Consider the following 26,467-nt stretch of genomic DNA (forward strand, 5'->3'; position numbering starts at 1 on the left):
TACAATACTTAATACATACTCAAAAATTAAGTATACAATTTATTTACACACATACATTTATGGCAGTCTCTTTTACAAAATTATGAAATATGTTTTATTTTCATCAATTATTACTTAAAATACACGAATATCACTTTCTTAGGTGACATTTATATATTTTTATAAAAAATAAATTTATAGATTTATATAAAAAACACAGACTTATGACAAAAAATAATGAAATAAAAAGATTAAAAACAATAATATTGCATATTTCTTATTAATCGATATACATAATGTATCAACATATTAAGTATCTTCTACGGCGAGAATGTGTAACTGTCATATGTTGTGCTAGACTAACTCATAAAATATTTTCTTGTACTTTCCCTAAGGGATATAAAAACTCATAGAAAAGTTATATGAAATATAAGTAGCTCTAAATTTTTATAAAAGATATTATACATACAAACGTGAAAGAAATTTTTATAACTCTTTTGTTTTCAGTTCGACAGTGAAAAAATAATTTTAATCACTGATAAATTATTAAACATTAAAAGACCTTAAAAATAACAATATGACTATTTATTAGTGATTTTTAATTTATTAAAAACGAACTACACATTACAGTCGTACTCGCTCTTTCGTATAGGAATTTTGACAATCATCTCTTTTAAATCAAAGTGTTACCATTTTATTAAACATGTTTTCCAAGGAAGAAAATAGATGGCGTTGTAAATCGTTAGTTCGAAAGAAGGAAAAAAAGAAAAATCGAAACTCGCCATTGTAGTAGTATATTGAAGTGAGTGAATTTGAGTCATTGCAACGAAACGGTTTTCTGCCTCGAGTCTTGGGTGTACTGTGTTTTCTGTGTGTGCTATTTTCAAAAAGAAAGTGCAATTTTGAGTGTTTTTAGGTTTTGTAAGTATGCTTTAAATAACGTGAATACTAACTAAATACTATTGGAAGTTCGAGGGAATCGTATCTAACATTTCAATTACTGTCTGTTCAATATGGCCGTTCCGATATTTGCCAAATTTCTTAGAGCTACATAATTTAATATTTGATTCAAACAGTTTTACTAGAACAAACGGCATTTTGATATTTTAGTTAAAATTGTTCTATACGTTGATGTGGCAAATTGACAGTATGGTTTTTGACGTTTTAAACTGAGTCATTTTGGTGTGATGGTCATTCAATTTCATTTTATTATTTCGCGCAAAATAATATTGGCTTGAGAAGAACTCTTCACTGATTCAATAAAATATACTGCGATTGTTGATAACACGTTTGTTATAATTGTATTTTTATTTTAAATATAGTGCAAATTATACGATTTTATGTTATATATATTCGCCTGATAGGTACTAGTATATTTGATCGAATTAATTATCATTTGCTGAACGTATCGTAATGTTATCTTTATTGTATAATTCATTAATCATTGGCATTATAACCGAATGTTCATCATAGTGTTTTTTTTGTAATTAGGTTTTTAAATGAAATTTGTTACATTTCTTAATAAAATGATCACAGAAATTGCAAAATATAATGTTTATAATTATATAATAATATATTTTTCTCATTGCATTACTTTATTGATTTCTCAAAAGAAAGCCATTAACTATAATACTTTTAAAACCTTGAATGTTAAGCATTTCGAGTTACACAATTTCTTTTTTTGCAAAAAAAAATGCTTACTGTATAAAGTTAAGTTAGTAAACCTTATTTCCTAAAAATACCATTTAGGCTCTCTAGCCTTTCTTCCTTTCCTCTGATGTATTTTTACACTATTTATCTACCAATGTGATTTATTTTCTTAGCAGTACCAGTAAAGGCTGGCTGGATGAGATCTCTAATTCATCTTTGTTCAGATTTTTTTTATGATTGTTTGACTGTATTTAAGAAATTTATGAGATCTTATAAACTGTAATGAAACTATAATAGGTCAATATGTATAATTCAACAAGACATGGATATGAACAATAAAGAAGATAACAAAAAATAAGGCAAATGCTACAAAATTAAAGAAAGAACATTGTCACTTTAGTTTATACTATGATGGTATGAAAGCAATATAATATTGTCTTAAGAAAGTTTACCAGGACATATATCAAATGGCTATCTTTTCTGTTCTAGCCATATTAGTTTTATCATAATGTTAACATTACAAATCATGTTTTTTTTAATGGAATGGATTTTAAGGATAGAAACCCATTATTATTTAAACCTTTGGGTTTTTATTTCATTCCTCATCGATAGAATAATATAGAAATATGTATGCAATTAAATAATTATCATTCCTGAGCTTTTGTTTTGATTATAAAGATGGGATAATTGAATGTGTGTATTGTGCATACACCAAATTATCAATTGTACTAGTCTACATTTGGGGTAAAAGAAAAAAAAATGCTTATTGCATTAGGAAAAGCCTTACTGAACAATGATTAAAGTGGTTTTAGTATAAAAGATTTTACAAAATTAGCTTCAGTTGTAAAATACTTAAATAATAAAACTGCATAACATGAGAGGAAATATCTCCCAAACATACTATCAAATTGTTTTTAAAGTTTACATTGAAATGAGGTTTTTTTGTATGTTCATCCGGTGTATTACTGCAACACTGGTATATTTATATCTGTATCATAGCAATTACTATAACAAGGTTTCTATTTTAAATGTCACTATCAGTAAATATGATTGTGAGTAATTCTACAAAGATAAAGATAAAATAAAACTATCAGCAATATCTAGTGTGTTCTAATTAAAATAACTTGTAAAATATGTTATAATTTCTTCATGCTAGAAATATATAACTGTTTAAATATACATACATAATACATTTCAATTATTACTGCAGGCTTAGTATGTTTATTACATAACAACAGTCCCAATTTTAATTTCTTCTACAGAGTGGTAGTTCTAGTCATGGTACAGCCTACTGGAACAAACTCCAAATACTTTTCATTAGCTGAAGAGGGATACTATTTCCTAAGCATTACAATTTTTAGAGACTACTACTAATTTATTCTTTATTCTATTCTAGTTGCTAAGGTTTGATATTTATAAACAAAACCAGTTTATTGTAAAATGTTTATTTTAAGATCTAATATCATTTGTGGTTGATGTTATAATATTTGAGGTGACCTTACTTTTGTTTATGATATATAATATTATTTAAATAATACTGTCACTTGTTACTTTTTTATTCAGAATTTAAATTTATTTTATCTTAAACTTTACATATATAAAAAAAAATTCAATGTACTTTACCCTAATATTTGCATATTTTTTAATTTAGTCAATATTAGACAAGGAAAATCTTAGCACACATTATATTATTTTTAAAATGTAGCATCTTTTGCTATGTTCATGTAAAAAGTCAGTCATGTAAAAAAATCTTATTCATAAATATTTCACAATTTACAAGATTTGACATTTTACAAGATTCAATATAAAAATAACTTATTATATATTAGTCAAAAAATTATCAAAATGTTATCCTGCAGCTGTTTGTTAAATTTTTCCATTATAACATACATAAATTATTTTTACCAAATGTTAAAACTTAAATGCCAATTATAAATTTACCAAATAATACACCACCACCACTACCACCACCATTCTGATCTGATTCTGATTCTGAAAATAATTTCTGATTTTATCAGACAAGAATATTTATAATATATATGATTATAATTGATATTCTTTCATGAATTAATTTAGAATAATATTATTTTTTTTAAATTAATAATTAACATTTGGAACATTACAAAAAAAACCACTTACATTTCTAAGCTATCATCCTAAATATTTAATTATAATTAAATATTTTTTAAATATTTATCTTTAGCTTTAAACTTTATAACTTTCCTAACATAGTGGGTAAAATAGTCAAGTATAATCTAATATGGAGGCCAGACTCATACAATAAGAACTTACATATAATATGTTTATATATATAAGATGATCGTTAAATGAAATTGTTTAATCCATAGCCATAAATAATAAATAAAATGGCAAACGCAGATAAAAATGGAATCATTCTTCATAAGGACCTTCCTTTTGAAATTATCGAAGAACAAAAACTGTGTTTTTCTAGGATGTTTAGTAATAATTAAACATAAAAAATGTTCTTAATTCGTTTTGTAGGTATTCTCTTGAATAGGTCATAATGTTTAATTGGAAATTAATAGCCTCTCAAGACACCAGTGGCCTCGTACAGGCAGCTGCTGACCATACATCATTCTTTCAATATTGTGTGACAGAATGTTGCTTTTAAATGTTAATAAACTTTAAGTTCATTATTTTTTGGCAAGTTTATATATTATGCAGCTTTTAATGTGTATTTTTTTTTAACAGATGTGATAATGGCAACGGCGCTTCCGCCGTCGCCCGCGTGAATTTGTGAGACTCAAGTGCAGTGAACCTCCAGGGCTCGCCGCCTCAAGAATAAGCCGACCACAATGAAAATGGTGTTGTCACAACGGCAACGAGAGGAGCTGTGAGTACACAATATAATATATATTTAAGACTATAAAGATTTAATTAAATTGGTTAATTTAAAACTTTAAACTTTCGGTTTTACTTTAATTGTTAGAGTCATTAATTATTGGATATTATATTAAAGTTTTTTAATATTCTATCTTTATTTGAAAAGGTATAATGATTATGTCCTCAAAAATATTAATGGAAAATTGCTTAAAACAAACTAGTTGCTTTAATACGTAGTAATGTGTTTTTAAATTAAAACAAGGCCCGTGCCTTGAAGTTTTTGTGCGTTTTTGTTTATTTTATAAGATCTTATCACATGTTGCCTCGGCGCCGGTTCAGAAGAGGGTTTTTTTTTAAATCGTGTTACAAAAATGTGCTCCAGTTTTTATAAAAATTATATACTTCGTGTTAAATGAAAAACATATTTTTTCTGGGAAATATGTTACAAACATATAGATTGATTAAACAGAGATAGATTATTGATGCAATGTCATGCTATACTTTAGTGAACAGAATACTATCATCGTATTAATGTAAGTTATAACTCGTTTTATTTTAAGTTTGTTCATAACTTGTTTATGTCAAGACCTGCCAGCTTTCGGTGACAGGTTACATATTAAGTCATGTAACTACATCGCGGAAACGGATGTTGTTTTGACGATACGATGCGACGTTTTATGATAGCGAAGCCCTATGTATGAACACATTAAAGTTTTAGCCAACTTTACTTATTTAAAATAAGGTATATAAAATATGAATCTATAAAGTTTAAGTATATAAACTTACCTTATATATTATTCTAGACATTAGCGTGCATAGATATATATCTTTACTAACTAACACCTAAAAACATATATCTTAGGATACGTTTCAGCACATGTAACTTAAAAGACTTTTTACGCGTAATTAATAATGTTGAAATTTTAATTTTTGCTAACTACAAAAGTATTAATCAGGTCACTTAAAATTTGGTTGCTTGGGCGCCCTGAACGTCTCTCGACCTTTGAAAGTAACAGTGTTCCTATAGCGTTAAGTCATTGACCCCGCTGTCGGCGACTTCGACGGTGGTTACCGGAGTATAACTTTCTTTATAAACCTAGAAATCTCAACAGTCAACACAAAACTTATTCGGTTTAATATGCCTATAGATAACATCAAGTGATCGTTACCGTAAAGTGTAATCGTTATCAGTAAATTGATATCTAGGATTAATTATTGTTCGAAGAATAGTATCAGGGAATTACAATTTCAAATTAGTTAAAATTTACGGTACTTTTAACTAGTCATTATCTCCGGTAAATGTCCGCTCGTAGAGGCAAAGAACTAATAACAATATTTTATTCTGATAAAAATGCGTTATGGTTTCCGCGTGTATGTAATGTATGTGAATGTACTCGTAATGCAATCAACTGCGGTTTTATCTCATGCCGGATTGCAGTACTATGACCTGAGTGTCCTATGCTTGCTTGATATGTTTTTCAAACTCATAGTGATCAAAGTGAAAGGAAAACCACGACCTATTCAACTTAGATTAACTCGGAATAATTGACCAAGCTCGAGATCCGATCCATTATTTCGTTTTGATTTCACGAACTTTAATACTCTACCGTATCGCAATGATATAAAGTCTGTTTCATTAATCTTAATTAATAAAATAAACTTACAAGCTATTCGTAATTTATTTCTAAGGAATGTGGCATAATATATTATCGTGTCATAAAAAATATAGTTTATAAGTAGAAAACCGCAAAAATGCTTCACGCATAGACTTGTGTGTGTGTGCTGTTAAACTAAGATAACCTTTAAAATATGGATCAAATAGTGCATGTACAAATAAGTATGCAAGTGTATTCTTATAATATTATTATGTAAACTTATAAAATGAATGTCATTATGTCCTTCGTATCATTCGTGTTGCACTTGGACATTATTCTTGATCGGTAAATGTCGCAACCGTTAGTTACGACTTTATAAGTAAGTGTTTTATATTATGAATAAAAGTGTTATTTTTTCACGTATGATAATTTTATTGACAAAATACAACTTATATTTTATTTAAATTTATATAAATATGCTAATAATGTTATAACATCTTTAATTTTCAAATATTTAAAAAAAACCTGTAATTTATTAAAAAAATATATTTTGATAATATTCGCATTCGTAATATTTGCCGTTGCAGATTATGAGGTCTTGGGTTCAAACCTGGACGGGCCCATTTAACTATTTAGGTCTATCTATTATAAAATTCGATAGCGCCATTGATATTGGAAGATGACATGTTCACCTACGCTCCTACCGCGGAGATAAAGTCGGACATAGTTAGGCTTTTTGATTGCATGTCCGGCCAAAATAGACGGTGTCCGACTTGTCCCGATTTTGTTAGACTTTTATATTTTATTTATTTATTTCACAAACGAGATACATTCGATTTTATTTATATTTCATTAGAAATTAACAAGATTCATGGTAAATATGAGATTAGCAATAATCAGAAAAGCTTGACTTGCATGCAATTATTTTATCGCATCTATTAATACTGATATACAATACCTTCAATAATGTAGGGTGTCCAGACTTTATACCCAAATGTCCGGCCGAACTTGCTGGTCTGTCCGGCTATTAGGTTTGGCGACCTGGCAACCCTAAGCGCAAGTAAAGCGGTTGCCCCTATGACAATAACACTAAAAAATTAAGAATGCACCTGTGTTTGCGCTCACACTTTGTCACGCTTGTTCCCAAATTCTATTAGGAGCGCTAGTAATAAATATATTACAAGGTTGTTGGAAATAATAACGTTTTGATCACTTTCTTTGTTAAGGTGAAATTTAGTTATTTGTTGAAAAATATAATTGAACCGAGAGAATTAAATAATAATACCTCAGTATAACAATAAAATACATTAAAAATTAAAAACAATTTATATAAGGTCTATAAAATAATGTTAATATCACGCATTGTTACAATCCATACTTACCATCGCTGAGTTTTATTCTACTATATAATAAAATTATCATAGGAAATGCAACATTCCGAACCTACTGCGATAACAATAAGGGTTAGTGACTGCATCTGCTATTAAAATATATTATAACAAATTGTAAATATTAAATCTAAAAGACTTGTGTTTCGTAATCAACTTTTAGGTATGTTGGTGATATTTTACGAAGCAATAGTCAATGATTTAGTACAATTTTTTTAAATGTTACCTTTGCTTATTTGGTGTAGATATTAGTTTATTTATATATTATAGATATATTATAGATCGATATAAAACTTTCTTATAATGATAGATTTAGGATATAAATATTATGTGGTACGTTTATATGTGGAGACATTTTTGATATATAGCTTGTTACGTCATCGTAGTCGGAAAGAAAATTGTCGGTCCGCCTGGCCTTTCCAAGCGAACGCTGCCAAAACTATAACAGATACAAGAAAACTTTGTATTCTTATATAATTATTGTTGATCTTCTAAACGTCGACGGGCGTGCATTAGGATGTATGAGTCTGTACCGATATGTAGTTTGGCTCTCAATTGATTGTAAAATAAAAAGTTATAGTTGTTTACATATTTTTATTAAAAAAAAAACACGCTGTATGTTTTTACCAATTCGAAGTACTCATTTAAGTATACTCGTTTGAGTATCAAAACAAAAATGTATAATGTCACAAATTAAAGAACACCTTTAGTTTTAAGAACTTGTTTTCGTATCAGGCTCTGTTTGAAATTTTAATATGAATGTATAAATAGCCTAGTTTAACATTAATAATAGTTATTGTACAAGCAAATATCCATGTAATCTCATAGTGTATCAGGTTGATTCATCTCAATATCATTATGGAACGAATGAACATGAACGAGTATTTACACTGGATAGTGAAAGTGGAACAAATTTCATAAATTATTCCCATTGTATATAATATTCAAACGACCTGTGATAACTATCTTACAAGACCTCCCATTGGCACTGAATTATACAAAACGATTCGAGACCTACCTTACATTGACATAGTGAAAAATTAACTTACGTCATACTTTTAACATAATCGATCAAGATTGTTATCTTCTTATGCAATACCGTATGAGATACGAGAAAGCGATTTACTAGTTTTAAACATTCGGCACAAGCTATCGACCCAGCCTATTGAACTCTAACGGACCGGCGCGGCCCGTTGACAGTTATTACCGGCTACTTAATTACGTAAATAAACGTGTGGGTAATTCAGGTGTTCCTAAAATAAGCAGCTTGTTTGAAACACATTGCCCTAGTCTAGTTGACGGCCTTGAGATATCTTCATTCCTGAACGTTACTGACATCTGATAAACGAAATGTGAGTCATCGTGTTTGTCATTGAGTCGCGGCAAGTTTTATAGTCTATATGCTGCGTTTGGTTTGATGGTTTAATCTGTTGTGTCATTCATTGTTGTTTTTTTTAATATTGTTGCCGACAGGTGCTTGAATAACAGATTATTATTAATATTTGTTAGATTGCACTTCACACATAGCAAACTGTTTTTACAACTGGATGTACTACATGTATATGTATGTACCAGTAATTATCTTAATAATTATATATCGTATTTTTACATTTATCACTAAGTTTATTATTTTTATGTAATTCTTGTAAAAATATATTCTTGTAAGTACTGTAAGTGCATTTCAAATATATTACAACGGTATGCCATCTGCTTATTTAAATTATTGTAAAATAAACAATAAAAAGTAGACGAAAACTTTGATGTTATAAATTTACAACCTTTTTTAACTGCCTTCGGGCCAACTAACTTTACTACACGGCTAAGTAACTTTGAACTTGTTACTTTGAAGTAGGTTTGCAAAATATTAAACTCTTTAGTATCTTCATTAATTTATCGTCGTTTTTAGAATGTACCTTTTTCATAAATACTATATATTTGGTATGAATTCTGGAGTCATTATATTAATTTTAACTCATATTTATGAAAAAAGAAGTAATATAACTTGCTACTTATATGTTCCTATATAATAGACAGCTAAGAACATAAAAACCTATGGAAAAACTATTTTATTTTTAATTGTAATATTTTCTCGGTAACTTGTGCAAGATTGGTTTAAAGTTTATCCAACATAAGACAACATATTAATTTGAGGTTCTACATTGTTTAGCTAAAATAGTATGTGATTGAGACCTAAAAAATTTATAAACTATTGTAGGGTACTAAGAGCCGTTGTCCGATCGAGTTGTCGCGGATCGTTTGGAATGCAGTCTGCACCGGTCGCCGGACTCCATCCGCTAGTTACTCTGCCGCGTGCCGCAATATTCTGCATGCATCCCTATTACATTGCTCATATATAAGTTCGCCTTGAATGCCTGATAAGGTCGATGTGGCCTTCGTGAACGTAGTGAAATAATTATCTCGTATTCCTCTAGCCTTTTTGTATTTCGAACGATTACTAATGATTTATTTCGTTGAACTAAATTTTACTTAAAGATTAGGTTGATGCCGTTGGCTTTATAACGTGTTTTAAGTCGTCGACCTTCTCCTTAACTTTTCTTCAAACGCAAACCTTGTGTTGTGCTCGATTCCTCGAAAAATTAAAATTTTTACCTAAATGGAACATCTTGGATTATTTATGATCACTACTTTCTTCGTTATCATTGTAAATTTGGTAGTTCAAGTTATTTTCTATGGGGATGTATATAAACTGCTAGAATTAATATCATAATATGCAAAAAATAATTATGAAGAAATCTACAAAGTTTGTAAAGTAGTTTTAAAGTGTACCCTTAGTAAAGTAGAGAAGTGTTGTTAAAGAAATTGTATTATATTTGAATTTGTTATTTCACCGTGAATAATTTTAATTTAGGTAGTTTCATTGAAATCTTTTCATCCCACATTAATGGCAAAGTTGAAGATATATTTGTACAAAGGGGAATCGCAATGACGTAGTTCTGTCGACGCCGGTCGGCGCCTCTACTCGATCGATAACCGAGCCGCGTAGGCGACTACCCCTCTCATTCTTAGCGACAGGAATGCGATGAACGAAACCTAATTCATCGTATATTTTTAGAAATAAATAATGGACCCTTGATATAAAAATAGGATCAAATGTATTATATATAATATAAAATAGTTCATGAGATATATATAATACTATTAGGTATTTATTGATATTTTGTACTACTCGTCGCATTATGTTTCAAGAACTAGATTTCAAATACATACGTAAGTATAGCTCTTATTCAAATATAAAAGCTAGTTGCAATAATCTTTGAAATAGGTTTTAAATCATTTATAAGCTGTTTTTAAATAAAATTAAAACGTATCTCGAAATTTCCTTGTTTTGGACATTAAAAAATATATATTGAGAAACCATGAATGCAATGTGTAGGTGTATAAATAAACACATCAATGCGTAAGGTGGATGACGTAATAGTTAACGTTTCGTTGCCGAAATATACGTATTAATTTATCTCCCGACGTTCTATAGAGGATCAATTATATTAATTAAGTTTCGTAAAATTATGAAAATTCAAACCAATTTCGGTTAATAAGTTTAACAAAGATCATTGCGACATGGGCTCTCGCCGACTAACGAAACACCCGCGTAAAACAATTTTGGAAACACAGTTTTTAAACTTATTCCGATCACGTGTGGCTATGCAAATTAGTTGCTACGTGCCACTTATACTAATTTCTTTAATTGCATTTGTCATACTACGTCTTCGTTACAAAGCCATTTGTATTTCTATTACTGTGGTCCTGTTACTAGACGACGGTTTTGAAACAAACTGACCCAATGGGTTCGTTAACATTGATTTGTATTTAATTCTATACAAGTAACAGTACTCTTAATGGCTGTAACTGACGTTAAACATAATTGAATCAATTACTTCTGGTATAATGTCTGTAATACGTTCCTATCGCTTATATTAGTCATTAGTATTTGCTATTTATTCGTTGAACTACGTCGTTTAATAAGATTAGCATATGTTAATGGCGATTATCGACCATGTCATGTAATAAGCAAAATGGTAAACACAAGCGCATTGTGAAAGCACGTCACTAAGAAGTAATATCCTGGTCCTAATAAACAATAGTTTTACTAAAGAAAAAAAAAGTTTTTTTTCTTCATCTAATTGAGTCGTCTTGAGTGTATAAGTTTCAATGAGTTGACAATAGAGGTGCTGTGTTGAGTAAATACGAAGTGGCATTGATACCGCTAAGAAATTGTAATAGCGTGTAAGTGCCCTTTAATTGGATTTATATCGACGGAAATGTACCGTGAAAGTTATTTTCTCAAGCGGCCCCCGTTCGGCCCGCGCCTCCACGCACGAAACCACTTTCGCTATGCTCCATCGTCTCTACTGAACTTTTGTACTGCCCAAGGATTAGATTCGTAGCGGTGTTCAATTAGATCGCATGTTATGCAAAACTACGAATAGGTATGAAAGTTTTTTTTATGATTAAAGTCGAATTTAACGGTACGAACACACTTGTAACGTCGTACCATGCATGGGGTTGATTTCATTTGGTAAATTTTGTTGATGTTAATTCATACGTTGCCTAAATAAAGATAGCAAGTCTTAAGTAGCTGCGTGTTTTCTATTATTAACAAGCATTTACAATAACATTGACATTGGCGGAATGATTGTGTACTGAAACCAATAGAACAATAATATCCACAAAGAAAAAAAAAAGAAACACGTTTTATCAAATTAATTTAAGAGATAAGTCTAAAACAGAACATTTGCAAGGATTGTTTATTATTAATAATATCAACAAAACTCCTTATATTTGATTATATGTATATTTAATACGTTTACTAAAAATAAATGTTACGAAGTTAATATTGCGATCATACATTATTTTTTACACAGTTCGACGTTTCGGCAAACTGCATCCGCCGTAGTCACGCAGAATCGGTTCGTTCGTGTTAAAATATTATCCGATTTATTTGTAATTAGAATTAATACCCGCTGATCTCTTTATGATACTTAATAATAAAGACGGAACCCTTTTGTATTTTTATAGAGATTAAAGATTGTAATCGATGTAATTAAGTTAAAGTAAATTATTTTTAGATTTAAAATCAATTCATATTTAGCTGTTACATAAATAGCTGTGTATTATCTTTATAGAACTATTTATATGTAATAGAGTTAATTTGCTCTTGTGACCATAATTTAAATTGAAGAGATCGCTTTAGACGTATAATATACACGTGTACTATAATAGAACCGCTATATCTTTATACTTAAAAATAAAAGTTGTAAGTTGTACGCTCCCACGCAAACAATAGGAGCCCCTGCAATGCTGATTGTCTTAGAATCGATTTAGTTTCACCGGCTAGGTATCTGACATATTAAACAAGCGAGAAATGAACCTCATTCAAAAACCTTATAAACGAACGGCCGGAGACGAAACGCTCGGCTGCCCGATTAGTAATAGATATAAATGTTTTTACTTTTACATAAAATATTAAAGTCAAAAGTATGACCTAATCGAATACATAACTTACTTTTATCGCTGAGCGTCAAAAATTCTTAATCTGTTACATTTAATAACGAAACGAAAATAAAAATGGCCAGTTCTGCCCGCGGCGCGCGGCTTGTAGCGAAATTGCAGTCGCGCTTACGTAAACTATTGACAACAGAATATACAATCTTCAAATTGCTTCGTTTATTTTAATGTGTTTCCTACACATACATTGATTCAATACATTTAATTAAGTACATGAATGATCAATGATAGATCAACCTCAAACAACATGCATTTTTAAATAAGGAAAAAAAAAACAATAAAACAAAATTATATACAAAATCATTGAAGTCTCCAATAATATATATTATAATCATTATTAAAGATAGATTTGAGTGGTTTTGAAATAGCAAAACAAATATTAATGTAGCTTTTATGGACAGTGCTGAATAATATGATTTAAAAAAAAAGTCTAAAATAAGTTCAACCAAATTTCATCCAATGAAATATATATTAAAATGGATAATTATTCCATGAGCTAGACTTGTGGTGCATACAAACCTCGATTAATTTTTTAATATTAGCGTCTTGCACCTGCGCACTAAACGATTTCTGCCGAATATTGAAGGAAATGTGGAAATCGTGGATGCGGGCCATGGAGGTTACAAAACCGGCTTATCTATTTAGGACAAGTTCGAAGCCACATGCTGCTGACCTTTAGCAACATAAAACCTTGTTATTGGTGTTCCCGAAAATCCTGAAATAACACTGGTCATATATTAAGAACTGTACTGTGTAATAGTACTTTTACGAATCAATTTTTTTTTAAACAAAAGTATATTCATAAAAAAAATTGCTGATAGCATCCGTTGCATAATTGTTTTTGCCGTAATTATTAAGCTATAAAATGATCAGTCATTTGAAAAATAAGATTTATACAGGTTATTGGTAATTCGACGTATTCCCGTTAGGAGGTGATAGGGGTGACTATTTGCAATAATTTTAACCCCCATATGCATGATGCAAAAGTGAACCATTTTTGAGCTATCGCGTTTTTTAGATTTTTTCAAAATAAGTCAAAATTGCAACTTCAAAAATTATATTAAAAAAAAGTTTCGATTAAAATCTACTTTTTTCTTCTGATTTATAAAAACGATTAAACACTGGATATTTTTAAATATTTAAAAAATAATTATCGGTCCAAATATAAATATAAAAATGCGAGACGGAAAACGATATTTTTCAATATTTTTTAATTTTTTTCCCTCAAATACGCCTGAAAACCAAAAAAAAACATTATGAAACTTGTTCTGCAGATTATTTTAAAAACATAATCGTTTAATTTACTTTCCGAAAAAGTATAAAAACTAGGAATTTATTTCAAAGCAACCGAAATAAAATGATTAGAAAGGACGCTGGTGGAAATTCCTATTCGAACATGACCGAATTCGTACTAAAGGTCGCTCTTTAAAATTCCCACAAAATTGATTTAAAATGATAACCAATGTAAAAAAACTTATTTATTTACTTAACTTACTTACTTAATACAAATTTAAAATTAAATTTAGATTCATAAACAGTTCAGTAGCTAAGTTACACTTAAGATATTTTGTAATTTACCCTAGTTCTTGCTCGAAGTGACTTCCCCTATTGCGAACGCAAAGTCGCATTCTTTTTCTAAGTTGTGACTTAACTACCGAACTAGTCAAATTATTCAGCATTGTATTTGAAGCGTTCATAATTCTTATTTTGATTTCTTCCCCGGATGAAACAGGCGAGACATCATAAACTAGGGATTTAATGTGACCCCAAATATAGAAATCAACCGGCGTTAAGTCCGGACTCCTCGCGGGCCACGGGATGGGTCCCCTTCGGCCTATCCAACGATTAGGAAAATGGCTATCAAGCCATCGCCTAGCATTGATACCAAAATGTGCAGAACATCCGTCTTGCTGGTATATCATATTTTGCCTAGTAGCCAAAGGTACGTCTTCGAGGAGGCTAAACATTTTTTGCCAAAATATCTTCGTAAGCTGCTTTTTCAGTATTTAGATTGCTTTTTTCACTCCAATAATGTTTATTGTGGTAGTTAGTAATATCATCTTGATCAAATTTGAATTTGTCGGTCCAGAGGATTTTTTAAAAAAGAGATGCATCTTCTAAATCCTCATTAAGCATGAATCTACAGAAACCAACTCTTCTTTCAGCATCCTCTTCGTTAATAACGTGCACAGGATTAATATGATAAGACAGGATTAAAATGATAATACAAAATATCTTAATTGTAACTTAGCTACTGAACTGTTTATGTATCTAAATTTAATTTTAAATTTGTATTAAGTAAGTATAGTGGTAGAATTATTTATTAATAAAAAGAATCAAATTACGTTAATTCGAATCTTGCGGCTGAGATGGTTGTAAAAATTGGCATTAGAAAATAATACATAAAAATGTCGTATCTATATTTCGTGTGTGGGGTTAAAAAGGTATATCATACAGCCCCACCATTACCCTATGACTCGTTGGGTCATTGATTTTTTATTATTCTGTCTCGTCCGGACGCGGCTTACGGAACACTATAGTTGTAAGTGTGTGCGTAATACAAGCGATTGTATATCTCACGTAGAAAAATTATATATTTTTTAATTAGTAAAAATAATCTATATGCGAATTTACATTATATATTTTACAAATACGAAATAAGCTATATTTGTAAATTCTTACTCTTCATCTGAGTCATTCGTGTAACTGTCGTCTTCCTGAAGATTTATTATTATCAAACGTCGTACTCTATCTCTTATAATGGATTAATTAAAGAAAAGTATTTTAGTTATTTTATTAATTATTAGTAAACAAGTACCTCTATTGTGTTATTTTAATGATATTTATATAATTCTATTATTGTGACTACAATACAAAAAGGAACAACGACAATACTTTCTTTTAAGCGTTGTCTGTATTTACGCTTGAAGTCGGAACATAATACTAAATACATATTGCTATTTGCCGGTAGGATTTGTAACGAATAAGTGGTCCCTATACAGAGACAAACTCCTATCGCTAGTTATTTTTGTACCGCTATTTTAGATAAGATCACCAAGGAATTGAATTCTTAAATCAATCGAGCGTTAATAACTCACTCGCTTAGTACAATTGAAAATAATTATTAAATAAATCTATTTGCATCCATCGATAGGAACAAAGCGATCGCCGACTACCTGGGCAGCAATGGCTACAATGACGCGCTGGAAGCGTTTAAGAAAGAAGCTGAAATGACCGGCGAAATGGATCGCAAGTTTGGTGGCCTACTCGAGAAGAAGTGGACGTCGGTTATCAGACTTCAGAAAAAGGTATATTTTGAAATACTAATGGTCTTATTAAATTAAAAATCATTAAAGATTTTATGTTTTTTAACAAAATATAAATGATCTACATTCTACCTAATACAACAACAGCTTATTTAGATGTTATATAATGTATATACAATTATACATATATAAGTAAATTGTTTAATAGAAATGTTTTGTACATCCTTGGGTAACGTATTTATCTACTGCTATAATAATATTATCAAATTAAAAATGGAGCTTATAATTTAATAAATACTAGATAGAGAAACTTAAGAAGTCTAGTATGATGTAGATGATAAAAATGTGGAGTTCGTATTCGTTTACTTAAGTTTTCTTCCGGAATATATTTAATTTGTGGACAAGAGAAATTTACTCTCTCGCCATTTCTTGTCGATAAAATCAATGTTCCGAATCGATAGTAAAATGTTGTAAAACGGTTAAAATTCCAAAGCCTGTAAGAAAAGCCTATTTATTTGAGGCATGTTTGATTTGGAGCGACTCCGTGGGATACGAACAACCTTTCGCAAAGCGTGCCCAAGTAATTTGCTTCATAATGAGCGACGTAATCTCGACACGTTTACATCACTAATCACTATCAATATCATTGACGTATGAATGGATGTTTCCCAAAGAGGGACGGGTGCGGTCATTGTCGAGCTAAGAAGGCATCGTGTAGGAAAATCTCCGAGTCGACCTAGCAGTGTACCGATCGATCGCTGCTGCGACATTTTTAGGTCAGCAGTGCTATTCAGTACTCACTTCGGATCTCACTCATGAAATATTGGAAACTGACTTATGCTTCTACGCTACTTTGATACAGCTATCCTCTAAATGTTATAACTTTATAAATAATCAATGTTGCATATCATATTCTGGTATTTGAGTCGAATCGAGTTGAGTTTTGATTTAGTTCTTATAGAAGAGATCTACGGATTGAACTCGCTCGTATTATGCTACGAAATACTCTTATTTAGATAAATATATATGTATATGTAATAGTAACATAGCCGGGTAAATGCTAAGCAGTCATATCATAACAGGACATTTGCGCTGAAGAAATATTAATCATTCCTTACATCGGCAATGCGTCACAGATCTATAGACTAAGATATTATATCCCATGTGCCTGTGGTAACACTAACTCCATCCATCAAACCGGAACTCAACAGTACCAATCAGTGCTTTTTCGGTGGTACAATATGTGATGAATAGGTGGTACCTACTCAGGTGGGCCTGCGCAAAGATCAACCACTAAGTAAACAAAGTCCAGCTTTAAATACGTTATGACTTAAGGCTCTATGACACAGAATATCATTTTATCATCCAATCACGCCAAATTTTCGGCTCCGCAAAGTCAATAAATCATTCTTAGGACAAGGTATCCGTTTCTATAATAATATTCCGCAGACATTTTTAACTTTGCCGTTTCATAGATTCAAGTCATTTGTAAAAAATACATTGGTAAAGAAGGCATATTTATTATTAAAAAAAGCTTGGAGTTAATGCTCGTTGAGTTCCAGGCGGGAGACATAACATACATATATAGTTGTATTTAACTAACATTACTGTATTTTTAGATGTTGAAAAAGAGTAACTACTGAGTTTCTTGCCGGTTCTTCTGGGTAGAATCTATATTCCGAACCGGTGGTAGCTTTACTTAAAATAGTTTGTTAAATGACGATTCAAAAGTGCCTGTAAAACCCTACTTGAATAAAGTATATTTTGATTTGATTTGATTACACAAAGAAAATTTATAAATCGCGATGGTACAGTAATATGATTATGTAATACGTAATATTTTAAACACAACAATGCATACATGTTTTATAATAAAGGCTCTATCACGACAAACAATCTGCGCGTCCGTAACTAGCAAGTACATATATTTATTACAAAGCAAAGCGACACCCGTGACTTTTTCTTAAAATTACTGTAATTTAATCTGACAATAATATGAAAGGATGTTTATAATTGCGTAATCTTGCTTTTAATTTTTTTATAAGTTATAAATGCTTCCTGCGACTTATATCTCAATGTTTTATACATCCTTTTAATTCTGTACGTTTTTGAAAATAACAAATGTCATTTTCGATGTTTTGTACGTACAATGTTTTATATATTTCATAGTTTTTCCGGGAAGACGATTTCAGTTGCACCTTAGTTGATTTCTTACGTTACAGCTTACGTTTATCGTAGAGGACTAATGTCCTCTCTTGGTTGTAACGTGAAGTAATTTTATATTGTAACATTCTTCAACTAACAGACTATCGAACGCAAAAAAAATGTTTATTCAGCCATACAATATGAATATAGTCATTATTCATAGAAAACTGAATGTAAATATTGACATTGACTTTGTTATAAAAAAAAATATTAACATATCGCTGTAAAGACACAAATATTAATTATATTCTATTTCGATGGATTTATTGTGTGGACTAAAAACTGAATATTTAAGAAGTCTGTCTATGGCTTTTGTTATTTATTATTACGAAGTTCAGTAAACAAAATATTATATATTTAATATACCTTTATTTCAAGCATCTATTTATAAAATGATCGTAAGTTCATTAGGTATTTTTTCTTAAAGTTACTCTAATTTACACAGATAAGAAGCTGATATAAACTTAACAAGTTAGTTTGAAAATGCTGCTTGTCTACTTGTCTAAAAATTATAGGTACATCATCATTTAAAAGTTATTATAGGATTAAAATGCTTTATTTTTATTTTCCAGGTAATGGAATTGGAGTCCAAACTTTCCGAGGCACAGAAGGAATTCATAGAGGGAGCGCCCACGAGAGCAAAGCGCACGCCGACCGAGTGGATTCCACGTCCGCCCGAGAAGTTCTGTCTCACCGGTCATCGGGCCACCATTACAAAGGTACATGATATAAAAATAATTCTAAATGCTTCTTGTATGAGGTACCTTGAAAAAATTGCAAAACGAAAATTATCTCAAATAAATATATTTGCATACAACTTAAATAACAGAAGTTGTTGCAAAATATACTTAGTTTATCTCAATTATCTCAAACGGAATAATTACTTAATAAACTGAATATGTTATTTGTTGTTACATACATTCGGTACTTAGTTTTAATATATATTAACTAATATACTTTATATTGCAAGTTAGGAACTTTTATGTACTATTGCCGTTAATGTATTTGTCAATTTCCTTACCAATCCTATAATCGATTTCCGCAAAGTACTAGTTTGTGAGAAGAGAGAGACAAGGTCTAAAGTGTTTCCAATAATTTACTGCGCTTAAACCTTGACTTTAAATGGACACGTTAGGATGTATTAGATCTGTTTGATGCAATAATTGTAAACCTGTTTCATCACGATCTTTTTATTTATTTTTTAAATAGAGTTGAATTAAACAATCTCTTCTTGTAGGTGTTAGGGAGTGTTTACGTTTACTAACGGGCGCTTAAGTGCCTAAATCACCAGTATGGTGGTGAAAAACAAACCCCCCGAAAAAGGTGTCCTTAGGCGGTTTGATAGTGATGAAGGGTCGGCTTAAAAGTTTGTCGAATCCTTACTTAAATGAAAATTAAAAAAAAAAAATAGGACAACAACACATACATTAATCTGATCCCAATGTAAGTAGCTAAAGCACTTGTGTTATGGAAAATCAGAAGTAACGACGGTACCACATGAGGTTACAAACACACTAAAAAAAAAGCGATCAAATATTATATTCTGTATAAGAACTACAGACTCGTAATTTGATAGAATGATTTTTTTACTCCGGATGCTGATGTGAACAATCTCAGCTGATAACACTTTTGAGACCCTTCTATGTTTATTTTCGTAAAACTCAGTGGATACTCATTATATTACCCGATATATATTTCTTTAAGTCAAGCTTTTATTACCACTGTATATGGAGTACCATTTAATTTGGGAAACAAACACTATAAGTTCGTATAAAACCATAAATAAAATAATATTTACGTGATGCCACTCATTTGGAGTTGGGGGGATTGGAGTGGGAGATACTTATGTATCAAGCTTAAAATAAAATAAAACTATAAAAGATGCAACTGTATTCTATAAGAAATATTGATGCATTAAGTATGTAGTCAAAACAATTAAAAAAACTGCTGGCAAATATGCCACAAGCGCTCAAAGACTCCTAATATAGGGACACAAAACAACGAGAACCATTACAATAATTTGACATTGCATCGTGGTCACTTATATGATAATCATTATAAAAAAAATATCCTGGCAAATGAGAAGGTGCCCAAAGAAAAGTCACTTTCTCTACCAGTCGAACTAAGCGAAGTTGATGACAGATCTTGCATGACATATTCATGGATAGATAAGTTTTCGGAAATTTCAAAATAGAGGCATATGTAATTGCAACTTCAATGTAGTGATATTAAAGTTACAAATTGTATATGCGAATAATTTCTCTATTGTTTTTTCGTTGTCATCCGCAGGTAATATTTCATCCAGTGTTCAGTTTATTGGTGTCCTCGAGTGAGGATGCGACAATCAAAGTATGGGATTTTGAGAATGGCGACTACGAACGATCCCTGAAGGGCCATACCGACTCCGTTCAGGACATCGCTTTCGACCATCATGGCAAACTACTTGGTAAAGTACCGTTTATTTTTATTTAATAAATTCGTTACGTTCAATCAGCTGATAGGATATTATATTTTTTGAATTCAGATTAGTTTATATAAATAATCCTATTATGTTAATTTTGTGATGGCTGTTAATTAAATTTTCTTTGCGAGGAATATGGAAGGCGATTTAAACTAAATTATATATTTTTTTATTTAAAGTGTCCTGCAGTGCAGATATGTCGATCAAGTTGTGGGATTTCAACCAGACATATGAATGCATTAAAACTATGCACGGTCATGATCACAACGTCTCGTCCGTTGCGTTCTCTCCCAGTGGTGATATCGTATATTCAGCCAGTCGGGACAAGACGATCAAGGCGTGGGAAGTGGCTACAGGGTATGTTGTCACTACTAGTGTTTTATATTACGCATTAATTATAAGGAAATTGTTTAAAACATTTCTGTTTCACTGATGTATTTTGTATTATACTTTATGCACTATTAAACTTTCAAAGAAACTATAGTAATAAGTAGCTTTAATGCGGGTTACACAAATTGAAATGTTATGATTAAATATGTTGTTTTTTTCTTGTAGATACTGTGTGAAAACATACAAAGGTCACCGCGAATGGGTGCGCATGGTGCGCGTGTCTGCGGACGGCACGCTGCTGGCGTCGTGCTCCAACGACCAGACCGTGCGCATCTGGAACGCGGACACCAATGAGTGCAAGGTATATATTATAATCATATCTAGTACATAACTAAACTAGAAGCTGATATATCAATGTTTCAAACAAAGTAACGACTACGTAATTTGTATTGTATAGCGTTCCCCAAATAGTGAGTCGCAATTGGGCTGACTTCAAGAAAGAAATAAAATATGTTACAGGATTACCTTCTTGTTAATTTATAATCGTAAATTAATTTGATCGGGAAGTGGTTTTGGTATTGCGAGAGAAACAACGTTTTGATTTGATTGTATTATCATTGAAACTGAACACTTTAGTTATCACGAGTGTTTTACTAAATCTACTGTTATAAAATCTTTCAGTGACCCAGGTAAACAGGCTAGGATATATTTTTTTAAAAAATCATTGTTGTATGTCATAGGATTAATTATATATTAATTAAACATACAAGTTATTGATTAAGACTTATCTGTTTGAACAGATGGAGCTCCGCGAACACGAGCACGTCGTGGAGTGCGTGTCGTGGGCGCCCGAGTCGGCCGCCTCCGCGGTCAACGAAGCGGCCGGCGGAGACAACCGACGCGCTAATCACCAAGGACCGTTCCTCGCAAGCGGATCTCGCGACAAGTCTGTGAAGGTATGAAACTTTTAAACAATAGTGAATAAGTAATATTGTTACAACGAACTATACAGCTAAGCTTAGTTAATAGCCCGAAATGTCCCAGAGATGTATCATCTGCAAATAGTACAATGTCGCAAGTCTTATTTACAAAATAAGGTAAATCATTTACATACATATATTCAGAATAGGAGAGTTCCTAAAATTTAACATTTGATTTTACCGTTAACCTTCAAAACTCTTGCATTAAGGTAGGAGGTAATGAATTTCAATGCAGGGCCCTCGTTATCTAGTGGCTCTCAGTGTATTTATATACGATAAAATGGTCACCGTATTTCAGATCTGGGACGTCAGTACGGGTCAGTGCCTGGCGACGCTGGTGGGGCACGACAACTGGGTGCGCGGCGCGGTGTGGCACCCCGGCGGCCGGTACCTGCTCACCGCGTCCGACGACAAGACCCTGCGCGTCTGGGACGTGGCGCACACCAGGTGCCTCAAGACGCTGTACGCGCACCAACACTTCGCTACCAGTCTTGGTTTGTATTCATTCTTATTTTATCAGGGGCATCGTTGACGTCCTCTATAGCTTAGTGATAGGGTGTTTACTGCTCATTGATCACATAATCTATTACAGAGTAGCCATACTTCTTATTATTTTGTACTGGTTTTAACAGTGAGTGTGTCAGGGTAATTACACTTAAATTATTGAGTGAATTGGTAATAAATGCTAGGGAACGGTATATTTTATTGGTTTTAAACGTAATTTTATGTTATTTTTTAAAATAATTTATATGGTGTATAGAAAGCATTAGTGTAAAAAAAACTTTTTGCGTAACGTAGGAGCGGGGTCTCGGGAATAACACTGGCCAGACTCTTGAACTTTACCTATTTATTTGCGCCAATCGACACTCGCTTTTTAATACAATACTACAATAACTTTAATAGTCTGCTTTTAGGTCGCGGCAGTTAAAATCATACTAATTATTGATAGATAAAATGTCAACTGACATTATATGAGTTGGTATCTTAACGCAACGGGGACGAAGAGTAAAATACTTTGTAAAAAGTCATACATGTAATATTGTTTTGTTTTTTTGCATAAAAATCAACAATAGCCTTTTTTCATGCTTTTTTATCTAAATCAATATTATAAAATAAGATTTAAAACAAGTGTTCATTGGTAAGTTATATAGTCTCATGTATATTAAATTACATGAATGTTCATTGTACATGAATTAAGACGTAAATGTAAATTTGGCTGATCGTAAAAAGTCAAGTCATACTTACCATAAACTTTGTAGTGTCTACACTAAAGCACATAACATTTCATAAAAAAAATTATACGCCGGTGTTTCAGAATTGATATATTTTTATTAAAAACTTTTATTTTTTACAGATTTCCACAGGAACTTGCCATATGTGATATCGGGCAGCGTCGATCAGACCGTCAAAGTTTGGGAGTGTCGCTAAGAGCATTGCCATTTTAGTAACTTAAACTCACCGATGATATTTTTATCATTATTTTTCACATTTAATAAAACTTCAATGAGAGCATTAAGTTTCGATTTTAATGGTAAAATCATTCAAAGAAACGAATAAATAGTTTTGATAATTTATTGATATTGTTTCTTCCTTCCGTTCATTGCGATCTAATGTGGTGTACCTGACAATGCTATGTCGAAATTGTAAACCTGTCTATCACACTTCTATTCGTATGGTCTATTGATTAGAGTAACACATTCCATTAAAACTTAACGGCTCATAGATAATTATTGTATGTGAATAGTTAATTTTGTTATGTCTGATTTTAGTAAATTTCTAAAAATATAATGACGTAGCATTCGTCATATACCCGATTGAACGATGGAACGAGGAGTAAAAGCTGTGTTATAATTTAACTTTTCATTATTCTATTTTATTTTATAGTTATTGTTTATTCGTAAGAGCGTTTAGATGTAACTTTATTTGGTATGAATAGTTAATGTTTTCTTACTTGTCCACTCTATAAAACTTGTACCTTAATTCGTTTACTTATAATTTAGTTTTATTAAATTTAATATTGATGGTTATTCATGACAATCAACCTGGATTTAGTCATTTTATGTGAATCACATTAAAAACTCATTCAAATTTTCTTGTACATAATAAAGATTTTAATTCTTTTTTTGTCTCTGCTCGATTGATCCTCATTATGTTTGTTTGCATTTCTGCTAACAGCATTAATGGATATCTAAAGGGACAAGAAACTAAATAAATGATTGTTTAGTTCTATTGCAATAAGTGTGATGCTGATGAAGATAATGTATGCTTTGTTTGTAACAAATTGCAGTTTTAAAAGGACTTATTTTAAGTTTTGTCAATTCAAAACTTTAACTATAAGTTAGAGTGTTATATTTTAAAGATTTTTTACTATTTATTTATGTCTTCGATGTTTTAATTTGAAATGTCTCAAACGAACTTGTTTTATGAGCTAGCGCTTTAAATTACTAATTAAGTGGTTTCTTGCAATAGTCTACCATACAATAAATACCCTTATATCGGTTTTAAGTTGTTTGAATTTACAACATACTATATTATAATCAACATAAAGAGAAGCGTGTGATATACATTATAATTATTCTTTTTTATTAACTATGCTGTTTGTGGTAGCTAGACACAAAGATAATTACTGATGCCCCTTTCTAGTTATTTATTATCGATATCGAGGAATTTGGTTGCCCGATATTTTATAGAATTTAGTAGTAGTCGTAGTATTGAGTATTGTCATACTATTAGATGCTTTGCAGTGCTAGCACATGATTAAATGTATGAATTACAAATGAAGAGCTACTGTGATACCATGTAAAGTAAATTGAATGTTTTGAACCTGCAAATTACGGCTTAGCTATTTTATACTTTAAGCGAAATTATCGCTGCAAATATTACATAACATGGTACCACATGGCCATTTGCTTAATCAATGTAGATTGGTAGTATCAAGGAGATTATATATTAAGTTATTTGTCTTTAAAATTATCACATAGTAGTAATGAATATACATGTTTATAATCTCCCTTTATCTAACTTAAATAGCGGAAATATATTAAATAAATAAATAAATAAATAAACTTTTAAATATATTAGATGATTAAATCAATTTATCGTTAATAATTCTGGTGTCAGTATAGATATTATAATGATTAGATATTCTTAGAAACTCCAAGCTACATTACTGAAATCATAACCGTTTGTACATCTATATTCAAATTTTAAACTTTTTATGTAATCTCCTTGATCTATATAAAAAGTCATTAATAAGTTATAGCTTGCAAAATATATTGTACGACTTACATAAATAAGAAATTTGTATTACTATAATCGAGTAAATAGTATTTGCACTCATGTCAAAGTAAATTGCTTATAATATCAACTGAATATGTATGTCAATCGACTGCCGAAATCCTCTTCCAACATAGTTCAGTCTTGGTCTCTTAATAATATTATCAGAGGATTTTGTGTGCCCATTTAACCATTGTATTTTGTCTAAATTTATATAGAAAATGAACAACCAAAATTTAATAGAATTTGGTCTAATATTTTCTGTAAATAAATCAATTAAATATGTAATTTATGAAGTCTTTATTTATTTTTTCATGCCTAAAATAATTCCCCTCTGCCTGCATTCTATGCTTATTAATATAAAGCCGGGAGACGTAAATTGCTCTCCTTTTCTCTGTAAATGACTTTTTCTCTATATGCTTCATGCTATATCCTTTTTTCACTTTTACAATATTCATTCCGTATACTTTTTAACTAAACGTAAAGTTTGTAGAAATAATTAAACATTAAAAATGGGTATCGGTTCAATAACATAAAAATTGAGTCGTATTTCTGATTTACGTCAGGTACCATTGTACATTTTGTGTAAAATTGATAGAATATTAAATTTGGCTCTAAAATGTAATGAGACTAGCTATTTAGGAATATGCTGACAAAATCGAAATTTGCTGTAAGCCTAGATCTCGTCCTCGTCTTTTTTTACTTTAATTTCCACTAAAACCTCTGTGATGGCCGTTTTTGGTGTGGAGCGAATAGAACGGGGAAAGGTGTTGATAAATCGTATGCTCGGCCCTTCGCGTACTGTGTTCCGCTCATGGCTCGAAGTAGCTCTCCTCGGGGGTGATACCTTCACTCGCTCCTACATACCGGGAAATTGCGTAAATTGCGATGAAAATTTAGTAATACAAAAACAGATTAATCAAAAAACTACGTATTTTATACGTGAGATGTGAGTGGTGCTATGTTT

At 30.9% G+C, this 26,467-nt stretch overlaps 1 protein-coding gene across 1 annotated transcript; it reads left to right on the forward strand.

The window, feature by feature from the left end:
• The first annotated feature begins 739 nt into the window (after positions 1-739).
• Positions 740-25,796, forward strand: LOC113403301 (lissencephaly-1 homolog). The gene is made up of 10 exons (XM_026643801.2): positions 740-900; positions 4,342-4,483; positions 16,137-16,290; positions 19,026-19,172; positions 20,743-20,899; positions 21,094-21,271; positions 21,470-21,605; positions 22,045-22,200; positions 22,523-22,718; positions 23,579-25,796. The coding sequence occupies exons 2-10, from the start codon at positions 4,446-4,448 to the stop codon at positions 23,650-23,652; spliced, it is 1,236 nt and encodes a 411-aa protein (XP_026499586.1). The 5' UTR covers positions 740-900; positions 4,342-4,445; the 3' UTR covers positions 23,653-25,796.
• Positions 25,797-26,467: the final 671 nt, after the last annotated feature.

Source organism: Vanessa tameamea, chromosome 13 (genome assembly GCF_037043105.1).
Source record: "Vanessa tameamea isolate UH-Manoa-2023 chromosome 13, ilVanTame1 primary haplotype, whole genome shotgun sequence".
Lineage (NCBI taxonomy): Eukaryota > Metazoa > Arthropoda > Insecta > Lepidoptera > Nymphalidae > Vanessa > Vanessa tameamea.